General features: G+C 39.3%; 2 protein-coding genes across 3 annotated transcripts; both read right to left on the bottom strand.

The window, feature by feature from the left end:
- Positions 1-2,396: 2,396 nt before the first annotated feature.
- Positions 2,397-6,258, bottom strand: gra (granulito). 2 transcript variants are annotated; one of them, XM_019873634.1, is made up of 7 exons: positions 6,024-6,258; positions 4,380-4,474; positions 4,179-4,237; positions 3,560-3,617; positions 3,362-3,468; positions 3,217-3,281; positions 2,397-2,742 (listed from the first exon to the last, which is right to left on the bottom strand). In XM_019873634.1, exons 1-7 carry the CDS (start codon positions 6,089-6,091, stop codon positions 2,625-2,627), a joined length of 570 nt encoding a protein of 189 aa, XP_019729193.1. In that variant the 5' UTR covers positions 6,092-6,258; the 3' UTR covers positions 2,397-2,624. The 2 variants fall into 2 exon arrangements, with proteins under 2 accessions (XP_019729193.1, XP_019729191.1); XM_019873632.1 differs by lacking the exon at positions 6,024-6,258 and having other exon boundaries at positions 4,380-5,996.
- Positions 6,259-6,364: 106 nt separating this feature from the next.
- On the bottom strand, positions 6,365-11,600 carry rbm12bb (RNA binding motif protein 12Bb). Its single transcript, XM_019873631.1, has 2 exons — positions 11,477-11,600; positions 6,365-8,547 (listed from the first exon to the last, which is right to left on the bottom strand). The coding sequence occupies exon 2, from the start codon at positions 8,523-8,525 to the stop codon at positions 6,702-6,704; it is 1,824 nt and encodes a 607-aa protein (XP_019729190.1). The 5' UTR covers positions 8,526-8,547; positions 11,477-11,600; the 3' UTR covers positions 6,365-6,701.
- Between the last annotated feature and the right edge of the window lie 1,295 nt (positions 11,601-12,895).

Here is a 12,895-nt window from a genome sequence, read left to right as displayed (position 1 = left end):
TCAAGTGTTTTGTTTTACTTTAGTTTTCATTGGTGTTAGTATTAGTTTTCATTTTTTAAGGTACGTGAAGTATTTGTCAAGTGCAAAATGAAAGAAAATGACACCAAATATTGCGCAACAAAGTGAACTACAATCCTCAAATAATTGTTTGACATTCCTTCTTCTGGAAAACCGGACAATAATAGGGAAAGAAATACATTTAAAATTCTCTTAACGTTTATGCACTAAAAGAAAGGTCATTTTTTTCTATAATTGTACTTCCCTTTATAAACAAAATGTAGTTTTAGTTAGCATATTCCCAAAAGCACTCTCATTTTAATGGTTGTTTTTTATTACGAAAATTTTTATTTAATTTTAGTTGTAGTTTTTTTGTCGTTAGCTGCAAGGGACTTGATGTGCACCTTGTTGTTTGCTAATCAATTGAAAAGTGTATGAAGACTCGGGTGTCCTAAATCTGGCCCCTCTGAATAGGGGCAGATCTGTCATAGTGGGAGGGCCAAAATCTTTCAAAATGCTAAATTACCTGCCAATGATACATCCCATAAAAACAACAACATATAAAACAAATGTAATTGCTTAATGGAGTTTTTTTTTTGTGCTGAATTAATAAAAGAAGGTGGCGCTTGCGTTCCAAAATCCGTCCCTCTTCTTAAGTATAGCGTGAGTTATTTTCTTTTAAGACTTAAGATATCGTAATACACACTTTACATGTAAGTTTATGTTAAACTAAGGTTAACACGGTCACATGACAATGCTCCTGAAAACGTTGAAAACATTGGGAGACAAATATTTGATTTGATCAAATAAAGAGGAGAAACCATACCGGCTCGTTTCCTTATTCTTCGAGTCCATCCTCTGTGTCGGGAAAAAAAACTAATTTACCAAAAATCTAAACAAAACACAAAGTTAAAATGATGGCTATTAACCGCTTGCAGATCCCCGAGCCCTTTCAGATCCACAGAGCTGTGTGAGAAGTTAGCGAAATTGAAGAGATTTAAAACGAACTTTCAAAGCACAGGTGGACACGATTCTTGGTTTTCCCCATTCAAAACGGGGACACCCGAATGCACCGTGAACCCGGATGCTCAACTCGGAAAGTTGGAGAAAGTTCGTAACCCCTGACCTGACCTCCACTTTCAACTGCGTTTTTCCCCCTCACGTTTCAGAGATAATTTTGAGTTAATGTAGATAAAAGCAGCGTAAACGCGACCTGTTTTTTAGTTTTACACGTTAGTTATGCTTGCTCACTTTCCTGTGAGTCTTCAAAGATTAAGGTTATGAAACTTTATCTTTTTTTTTTTGATACGTCACTTTTGTAAACCTTTCTTTAATTTTTGCTCCTTTTATCACTTTCATAAGGCAAAGAATAGATCAGTGTTTCACAACCTTAATAAAGCCAAGGCACAACACCAAACAAAAATGACACAAAGGTATATATAATGTACTCATTGTTCATTTATTTTTTTTTAATGATTTACTGACAAATGTACTTACTTTTTTTTTTTTTGATACGTCACTTTTGTAAACCTTTCTTTAATTTTTGCTCCTTTTATCACTTTCATAAGGCAAAGAATAGATCAGTGTTTCACAACCTTAATAAAGCCAAGGCACAACACCAAACAAAAATGACACAAAGGTATATATAATGTACTCATTGTTCATTTATTTTTTTTTAATGATTTACTGACAAATGTACTTACTCAGTGCAGTATCAATGACAACAGGCGGAAACGTCTGCCAGAAGTAGAGCATTTAATTGTTCTTCCCGTCACTATATGTTGTTGGCATAGATAGATGAACAAAAATGTTATTTGCAGTGGTAAGAATTTTCTGAACTGACAGGAGAAATTGGGTAATCTACTCAATATTGGGGTGATTGTTATAATATTAGCAGTGGTAGAAGTAGGCATAAGTAGGGATGTCCACATTAATTTTGGTGACGTTTGATCGCAGTTTTCGGACACTAAACAAGCGATGTTACGCTTTTTCTCTAGAGAGGAAAACAATGCCCATGAAATCCAAAATATTACAGTGATGGTTTTAATATTTTAAGAGGTTGAATTGGGCAGGAATAAGAGATGCTCACACAAATTTTGGTAATGTCTAATCCGTTTTTCAGACATTAAACTTTTTCACCTCAAGCGTTTTAGACTGTCTCTTGATCTTGACAACCATTTTGTGGCTGAGCTCTGCGTGTATTTAAGCAATAGCTTTCACATGCAAAGGCCCAGAGTACTTTACAAGACATGTCAAGATGGAAAAAGTAGAAAAATTACATTGAAAAACCATTAAGAAGTTGAATAAAATTTTTCATAAGTTAAAATCATTGAAAGGCCCCCCATTAAAAGCATCCATGTACCGGTATGTACATTAGGCATCTATCTCTCTTGACACCATGACATGTGGGTATTTCTCACCAATGTTTTATTGAACACTGTAACAGAATACAGATTGGCAAACATCAATCACAATACAAATATATAACAATACAACTGGATGCAATAGAACAATCTTTCTTGGAAAGAAAATATAAATAATAGGGCAAGTAAAGAGAAATTACAACTCAGGTGCATCACTGATGGTGAAGTGGTACATTCAATTGACTGCGTGGGTTCAGTTACCACTCAGTGATGGTGGATATGGCTGTCTGCCTCCATTATACGCCGTGACTGGCGATCAGTCTCGGGTGTTGTCAGCCTTTTGCCGGAGGTAGGCCGGGATGGGCCCCAGCACACCTTGACCCTGGAACAGGATAAACTGTACTGAAAATGGATGGATAGATTACCACGGTCAAATATAAACACCACAATGCACAGAAAAGCTCGGCTAAGTATGGGTCAGTTAATAGGACTTTGACAAAATGCATTCGAGGGAAATTGCATTTCAAGATATTTAATATATTCTAATTTAAATTATTTTAGAGCCATTTTAAGGATCAGAAAGGGACTTGATAGTATTGCATTATGCAAAAAAAAAAAAAAAAAAAAAAAAGCAAAATCGAGCAGGGCAGATTGAAATTGTTCTTTCAAATTTGAACAACAATCACTGCGGTTGATTTCAACAGTGAAATCAAAGCGTGAGTCAAGATCGAACCTTGAACAGGTCAAAAGAGAGCACTTCTGTTAGCACAAAACTTTCAGGATGCTGCTGGGAAAAAAAAAACTTAACATGAAAAGCATACTAGAATATTGAAGAAAGTCACAAAAAAGCACTCACACTTCCTCTTCCTTTTTTCCATTACTCCAACTGCTTTTATTTACCGTCAGAAAACTTGGATCTCTCTGTTGAAACAATATCAACAAATACATATTCTATCCCGAAAGAATGTTTCTTAACTGACACTTTTGTCAGGTGGACTTACTGCTTTGGGTAAGACTATGGGGTGGTCTGGTAAAAACTCTGGCCTCTTCTTGGCTGCAGAACAACTTGCAAGACCAATTAAAAAATCATGAGAGTAAGACAATCGCTCTGTAAAGACATATTAGGAAGGAGTAGAAAAAAAAAAAAGTCAAACCGTCTCAGAAAAATCAGTGAAACAAACAAACATTCTGGATGTTACTTTTTTTCTGGTCTTGGGGATTGACGATCTTGAAGAACTGCTCGACTGTAATATTTGTCTGCGAAATACAGTACACACGATTATTAAAACCACGTTTCATTAAACATCAGAACTAAAATTTAAAAAAATCAAGCTGCCCATCATTTGTCACTTTAAATTATTCAGAGGGGCTTTTCAAAAGGTTCATATGAGAGTTAATTAATCAAGGTGCATAAATGGCGTTTTTGCAGGAAATTATATTTCAGCAAAACGCTTGATTTCAGTTACTGCTGCCAAGGGTGGCACAACTCGTGATGAGGTTCAGGGGGCAATTTCTTTTCCACGTCGGGACAGGTTTGATTTTATTTATTTATTTGTGATCTGCCTTAATAAATTATTTTGGCATTTTGACAGTCCATTTTGTATTTCGTTAGGTTGTCTCTTTGTGATATTAAAATTGAACATATATATACTGTATATGTATATATGCATGTAAACAAATGTGCTACAAAACCTTATTTAAAACAATGCCTATACAGTTACAATGGTTTCCTGACATTTTTTTTAATTCTTTAAAGGTGAACAAATCTAAGGGTGACTGACATTCCAGTGGATTGCGCTATCCTGAAACATTTCTTACCTTTTCATCCACAATGTCAATTAATGTCTGTGCACACGAAGCAGCATTTACTGTGGGTTCTAAATGAACAAAAAGATTACGTATACATTAAAAGGAGTGGGTGATTAACTCCATATGTAGAACACACACACACACACACACACACACACACACACACACACACACACACACAACCAAGCTTTTTACTGATGTGTGTTTTACCAGTTGAGGCACCACTGCCAACAGGGAGGAGGCGGCGCAGGGGTCTTGCAGGCTCGAGATGCTTCTGGAGAGTTCGTCGCCTCGATAGCTCCATTCTGATGTCAGTAAGGTTCAAATGTGCTTTGAGACTTTTCTCAAAGCCTGATATTGATCCTTTGTGTATGCATTTTGTTCGACAGTAGGGTTTAGCAGCATCTGTTGCTCGGAATTTGTGATTATTCGATTCAAACAAACACATTTATACATCCATATCCATGGATTGCTGTGAGCTGGGGCCCATACCAGCTGACTTTGAGGAAAAGACGAGGTACACCACGGCCTGGTCACTAGCCAGTCACAGGGACTTGATCTTGTACTCGTTACTCAACATTCATGGGTACCAACCCCTTGAAAAGTAAGTTTGGGTTTGAAATTTTATTTCAGATTTTTTTTTTTATCCTGTAGTTTTGTCCGGGACAAGGATTTTCACTTGACAAGAAAAAAAATAAGTCTGAAAATAAATTCACTGCAATCCTATTCTTAAAAGAAGACAAGGCAAATGCCTTAGCTTGATTTGAACGAGTATTGATTGACTTAACTCCCACTTCCTGTTATTTAGTGAAGGGCATAAATTTGATTCTTAATTTTCTGTGGGTGCACACTGACAAATCTCATTTGCAGTCATGATAGCAGACACTTGTGGGAGTGGCTCTCAGAACAGTTTGATATGAAACATTGGTTGTGACAAAGGAAACAAGGTTCTCGAACAAAACTGCGAGGTGATGTTTGTTAACCAGTGTGCATCGCTGGACAAAATGTCGACGTTCTTGAAACAATGTAGTTCTTGAAACAATGTACACTTTGACGCAAATTTTCTAAAATAAGACCAACCAATTGATATTTGCATTTTTACCAAACACCGTTAGCCTTCTCTATCGTTTATTTATGGGATGACTGACATGCAAAGTGACTTTTGAACTAATGTGTTTGCACAGCCTGTATCATTCGATGCTACAGCGTGACTTTCAACTCCACGATGAAAATCAGCATCGCTGAATACATAGTGACGTACGTGGGAAAAAAATGTACATTTTGTCAGTTTTCAGTCTGTCACCATTTAAGCTTTCAGTGTGTTAAGTACCAATATTGTGAATGCTAAACGATGGTCAAACTAGAATTTTATTTTCTCAAAAAGTTAACCGCTTAATTACGCGGAGCAAAATTGTTTTGCTGCCACGTTTAGGTAAGGATGGAGCCGATACTCGGTCGCCACGTTAAACAGGATTGAACATTCTTTGTAGGAAGCATTCTACAATTGTTTATTACTTTTACACTCAATGTGCAAAACGTGAAAACGTGTTGGCCGTCTTTAATAAACGGGATCGTTCTTGTGCAAAGTGCATGTCCGCGGATGAAAACTATCTTAACCTTTCACAAGTTTGCGTTTACTTACGAAAGTGTTTACGCACTATTGATCACAAGTTTTACTTTTAACAAGGAACAACAGTTTTACGGTCTTAATTGATGGCGTTGCTCTGGCCTTCAAATACTTTGGAGCAATTAAAAAATGTTGACGTAAACCTTTATCGGAGGTTTTTTTGTCAAGTGTCCACATAAACTTGGTTCTGTATTTACTCTTGATAAAATATGAATGTCTTAATTCACCTGTAGTTGGATTTCAGCAGCTCTTCAGTGTTTAGCCGACATTCACCTCGCCCCACCTCGGACAGCATAAAAGTGGTCAAATAAATCCCGTCAAATCCGGTATGGTTTCAAAATAAAAGCGCTAGAAATTTCAAAGTAAAGCCTATTTGTCAACTAACCGTCTCGTGCTTTGTTCTGTATACAGTTTAAAGAAAGCTTACGTGTATTTTATGTAATTCAAACTGCTGCCTCTATTAAGATTTTAAACATATACACATCCCAAATTATTAGTGGGGTGAGGCAGAGGACACAATTAATGCATGTTTAGAAAAAATATATAAAAAAAAGTCGGGGAGAACAAGTGAATGAGAAGCAGTCTTTTTAATAGGCATCACAATAAGCGGTTGATGAATTGTATATCCCACGTACAGTAAACAATAGCATAATGGGACTTCCCCTGGATGCAGTCAAATGTTATGTAAGATGAAAATGTAAATGCAAATTGCGCATCAGTGACATAAGTGCCGTTCAAATAGACAATGAATAAAAAACCCAGTTACCACAAAATAAAACACAGAGGGTGGGGACATCAAATGTCGTAAGACAAAATAAAACTACAACTTCCCTCAAACTATCAAATTTGAGGATTTCAAACCAGAACACTTGAGCGTTCTGGCCATCAAAATCCCAAAGTCACTTTCAAAGAAGCAGTAGCTGAATCTTTCGAGCACCTATTGGCCTCCCACTGAGTTCCTCCACTGCTATAACTGCCTCCTGTCGAGTCTCAAAAACCACGGTTGCGGTACCTTTAAATGCGCCGCCTCTGTCATACTGCAATGATATGGATCCCGGGATAATACGATATCCATGGCAAAAATCATAGATTTCTTCTACTTTTATTTGGAATGGTAAATTAATTAGCTTTACACATGTGGGCTCGGTAAAATCTTGTCTTGGTGGACCACCACCGCTACGAGCCCCGTTGCCCCTGTCAAATGAGTCGCCATAAGACTTATAGCCTGTATTCATTGGCATATTACCAGGATGAGGGCTCCTGAAGTCAGAGTACTCGCCGTCACCAGAACCCTGGTACTCAGTAAATCTTCGCGGTGGCCCGGCGATCAACTCCCGCATCTGAGCACGTGTAATGTATTTGAGAGAAATCTTTGCGCCGAGAAACCTTTGTCCGTCGAGAGAGAGAGCCCTCATGGCAGTTGACTCGGAATGGAAGAGAACCAATGCCCTGCCAGTCCCTGCACCTGTATTGTCACGCAGCAAGTGCACGTCATCTTCCGAGAGATTCATCCCAAAGATGTCCAGGACCTCCGCTTTACGCACGTCTGAGGGCAGATTTTGCACAAGCAAGCATTTCTCGGGGTCAGAATGATCCATGGTGTTAAATGGAAGCCTCTCATTATTCCTTCTGGAGTTTCCAGAAGGGCCAACCTCCATTTTCTGAGACTCAAAGATGGCTATCATTTTTTCTCTTGAGATTGGCCGGATATGAATCAATCGATTGAAAAAGGGTTTTGTCTCCTGCTCGGATGCCTCACGATACTCTCGAAGAGTCTTAAAGAGTACAAATGCAGACCTACTTTTGCGGTCGTCAAAATTAATGAACAAGATCTGGTCATCATCCAGTCTCGCGTGGTGAAAAAGTCTTTTCATGTCCTCGGTTTCCACAGCAAAGGAGAGGTTTTCCACCATAACACAGTACTCCTCACTGGACGATGACCCCCTATGGCCAACAGGTGACTGCGACCTCATATGGTATTGGAAATTCTTTTGACCATGTGAAGGCGATCCACGTCTTTCAAACTGGGCGCCTCCCGGGTTAGCTCTCATGGATTGCCTTGCAGTTGACCGATGCCAGTCGTATTCTGACGTCGGACAAATCTCCACATACCTAGAACCGATGTATCCCCTATCCCTTTTCAAGGCTTCCGATACTTCTGCAGCGTTTGAAAATCTCACGAGACCCATCCCGTTGTTTTTTCCGGTGGCGTTTTTCAACAGGACGAGGTCAACGATACGCAAACCACTGAAAAATTCAGAAATCTCTCTTTCAGACACACTGAATGGCAGTCCTTTGAGAAAAACACACGGGGAGTCTTCATTTGAGTTTGAGGATCTCTTTTGGCGTGGTGGAGGACTGATGTCCGCTCTACTTGCTGACCTCTTGTTGGTGTCGGCCTCCACAGATCTTCGGGCATGCCTTGTGTCATCTTCAACATTTCTCTTTTGCTCCATCTCTGCATTTATGGCACTTTGCTCAAATACACTCTGCATCTCTGCTTTGCTACTGAGCAGCAAAGTCACGGCCCCGCCCCTAATTTGCCCCCCCGAGCGCGTCATCGCTCTTCTCGCATCTTCATCAGAAGCAAAAATAATGAAAGCTTCCTCCTGCTCGCCTCCTATTATGTGTACACCACCATCTGGAATTTTGAGTCCAGTGAAGAATTTGCGAATATCCTGAGAACCGGCAGTGATCCTCAATCCCTGTAAACGGATGACGACTGCCATACTGAAGCACAAACAACAGCACCTGCAGACAGAAGGGTATAGAATAACATTATTCCCATCAAAGCCTTGGAGCTCTACACTCCTTTCCATTCCAACATGTCACTCACCACCACCTGATAAGCAACTCCATTTAAAACAGTAAGTCAGAAAATGTATTGAAGCCCACAGCTCAGGATGGCGACACCAAGCACAACAGCACTAAACTGACCAGCACTCGATTTTCAATTAAGTTGTCATATCATAGGTTTGGATTCATCGATTAGCCTGTGCTCTACTCACGAGTTTAATTTATTCCGTGATCATGCTCGTAACTCAAATCACTCACATCTCAATGTCATCTTTCCACATTGCAAAGAATGGAAATGTCAACCTATTCTCGTGTTACTGCCAAATCGCCTGAGAAGGGCTATTTGGCAAAGTGAACTAGAGTCACTTCCGTCTCAAAACACCACTCTAAAGTCAAAACATACAAGACAAACCGTTAAACCCTCATCAACGCCTCTGGCACAATTTGCATTATAGGCTGAGAAACTAGTCAACATTTCTATTAATCACACCACTGCGGTTGCCAATTACGTAGCTTGTAAACAGAATGTTCGAGATACCCTGTTCGGTGAAGACGTTTCAACGAAATGCAAGTCCTTAGGAACATCACTAATAAAGGAACCGTTTCCCCCAAATTCTCCCATCCAGAGAGGTCAGTCATAACCATCACTGGTCCAAACCTTTATCAAACCAACACTGATTGATGAGCCACCCAGAAGCTGTCCATCACACTACCAACATATTTTTTCCATCACACTACCAACGTATTTTTCCGCAGTCCACAAGAACTGCATGTGGAGAAAGCGACTTTCCTCCATCATGCATTTCGATGTGAAACGCAGAAGTGGAAAACCCATCGCAAAAAGTTCAACACTTTGAACCCAATTTTAGAGTGTTTTGATACATCAAAGCAGCGAAAGAATTTCAGTAATGCAAATTCAATTCACACTAAACACTGACAGCAACGCTTGTACATTTTCCGTTACTTGCCTACCAGCAAATAGTTTGAAAGAAAAACTAACAACCAATTGACAAAACTTCATCGTATGTGACAGCCTTTGTCCATCGCACAATCAACAGTACACCTACAATATCGTATCCAGTGTCCGACACTACAAAATAAAATTCCAGTCAATGACCAATCACAACTAAACACCGTGGATGCCCACCCTTTTGTTCACCAGCATAGCCGTACACAAAAGAGGGTATTAAAAAGTGCACAAGAGAATGTGGCTGTCCTCCACTTCGGACAACCAGTGACCCACATTACATCCACTATTCCTCAACTGCTGCTAAACAACATCAAGCAACACAGACCAATAAGTAATTATGCTGTGTATAAGTGACTCCCTCCCACTATGTGCGTCGAGATTAGATGTGGTATCGGATTAGGGCAATTTTGAAAAATAATCTCACATTGTGATTTTTTTTTCTGCCTCAGTTGTGCATTTGCAATTGAGGCAATCTGCTATTATTTTGTTCAAGGTGCTCTTCCCATGTAGTTTTTTTTTTCTCAACAAAGGTTTTTTTCTTATCTGTATCGGTATTACAATAAAATTCTGATGTATTTAAATATACAGAAATGGTTTGGTTTTATAGGATAGGCTACCACTAAATTAAGGCAAATTAAAAAATATGAAAGACAGTTTCTCTAAATTAATTAGAATTGTGAACTAACACTTTGACTTGCAGTCTTGTAACCATTCACCACAATTTATAATTCTACCAGACAAGTGTGGTGTAAATGTAAGTCCATAGCGCATCAAATCAGATAATGACAGTAATGCAAACCTGAGGATTTATCACTTAAACTTTTCATGTTTAATGAAACAATATGTAAAGGCGTGGACTACATTAGCATGACATAACATGAGCAATAACCACACGTTTTTTTTCCATCTCAGTGGGAGGCCATTATGCCACTTGCTGTCAACTGAAAACCTAAAAATTGCTCGGGGCTCAGGTAAAGACCATTCATGGCTGAGCTTGTGAAGGCAATTGCTCATAACCTGAGCCCTTGGGCACTTGTGATTTCGTTTTCTCTCGAGAGCAAGTGGCAAACGGCTGCCCACTGATATGGATAAAAAACCGGTGGATTCTGCTGCTTAAATCATATTTTAAAAAATGCATTATGAATCCGAATATCATGTTGAGACTACTGGTGCCACATAGAACTTTTTATTGTAAAGAACAATTTGGACTTGTCTTACCCTTTAACTCGTGCCTGTCTTTCTTCAAAAGGCCAAGATTTCATACAATAATTTGTGAGTAAATAGAGACGAGATAATTATTTCAGCGCATACAGATAGACAGACCCGCACTTTTGGACATTTTGTGTTCAGTGCTTTGCCATGACATTTTTGCAGTGGAGAATACACACTCAGGAAACGGTTGGGAGACACTGGAAATACACATCACTAACACACCACGCAATTGTATTCAAGGACGAAAGAATGCCATATAATGTAAATTATGAGATTCAAACAACCATCTGCGGAAAACGACTAGCTTCTCGACGGACATTCAATAAAACCTTACATCCACGCTTTAAACCTTTAAACCAGTCTCACCCTGTAAATTACTGCAGGCCAAGTTGACGTCAGCTCCACAAGTCTGTCCGCCATTACAAACGTTACCCGTTGTGGCCATCCGCCCACGGTCAAACGACGCACATCCAGAAAGCAGTGTGCTTTATCCAATACCCATCCATCCCATAGGTCGAAGACATTACTTGAGTTCGCTCAACGCTGTAGTACTGCTGGATCGTCAGACAAAACGACTTCGCAAAATGCTAACAAACATTAGCCACAAACCTACCGAGGCCTCTCCCAATAATTCCTTCCAGATCCAAACAATGTGTTCAATATGACAGTGAAACACCCACATTAACCAACAACACAACTTACAAAAGCGACAAGATGACTCTTGTGCAAGTATTCGCAACAATGCGAACAAAATTTGGCACAGCCGAGATTTGCTTGCGTCTTTGCAGCAGCCGTTGTTCGTCTTCTTCGCTCACAAAAAAAAAAAACGCAGCACCAACTCTGAATAAGTATACATGGCGCCACCCGCTGGCCGCGAGTCGCAACATGCATACAGTTCTTGTATTTTCAGGACACCGTGGAAAATTGATCTTGTATGTTTATTTACAAAGCATATTTACTTTAAAAGAGTAAGATTAGGTAAAATAAAATAACAAACATATTCAAAACAGCAGTGCCAACACTATTTATCGTTTACATGATGAAGGCACGAAAAAGTATTGAGAAACAATAAGAATAAGGATAAGAATAAGAAAACCTTTATTCGTCTCACAATAGAGAAATTCCCAATTTACAGCAGCAATTATGATAGGAAGAAAGTAGAAGAACCAAAAGTATAGGAGCTGCTGTAAAGGCAGCCACTCTCGCAGCGCCATCATGAAGTCATAATAAAATAATAACAAAATAATACAACACAACGCATAAAATACAGAAGGTCATTCAATCTGAACCACTTTTCTACATACTCTTTGTTATTTCAACCAGTTATAGATGAAAGAGGAGAGTATCAAAATGTCCTTTCACCAGTGGATCAGGGACACACACAAAGTACAAAAACTTTTTTGCCTTTTTACCTTGTCTTCAGACCAGATGGCACTTTTACAGTAAATATATGTTATGCTGATTTATTTTTGTTACTTTTGGCAGGTGGGCGTCACGGTGTTCAACTGGTGAGCACATCCGCCTTATTGTGCAGATGTGCAGGTTTCGATTCCCATCCAGCCTTCCTGTGTGGAGTTTGCATGTTCTCCCTGTGCCTGCGTGGGTTTTCTCTAAGTACTCCGATTTCACTCCCACATTCCAAAAACATGCATGGCAGGTTATTGAAACACTCTGAATTGTCCCTAGGTGTGAGTGTGAGTGCGAAAGGTTGTTCGTTTATGTGTGCCTGGCAATTGACTGGCAACCAGTTCAGGGTGTCCCCTGCCAACTGCCCAAAAAACAGCTGGGATAGGTTCCAGCATGCTTACGAACCTCGTGAGGATACCAGTAGGCGGATTAGAAAATGGATAGATGAATACATTTAGTAGGCCTAGTTGATATTCAGTATTCCATTTAATGCTTTATCATTTGCAATTTTGTGTAAATCAACCCCAGTCCACTCTTATAGCCAAAAGTGATACATTTTGAGATTAGAAACATTCATGGGTTTGCCTGTGTATAATGCATTCTCAGTCATGCTAGTCATTTTATTCTCAGGGCATTGACTATTTTAGCTGTCTTATAAGGCATTTGTTTTGCCTCTCACCTGAGCATTTTTAATCAGTTTATGCACCAAGGCTA

The sequence above is a fragment of the Hippocampus comes genome, unplaced genomic scaffold, assembly GCF_001891065.2.
Source record: "Hippocampus comes isolate QL1 unplaced genomic scaffold, H_comes_QL1_v1.1 scaffold383, whole genome shotgun sequence".
Taxonomy (NCBI): domain Eukaryota; kingdom Metazoa; phylum Chordata; class Actinopteri; order Syngnathiformes; family Syngnathidae; genus Hippocampus; species Hippocampus comes.
This window is presented reverse-complemented; position numbering and strand designations above follow the sequence as displayed.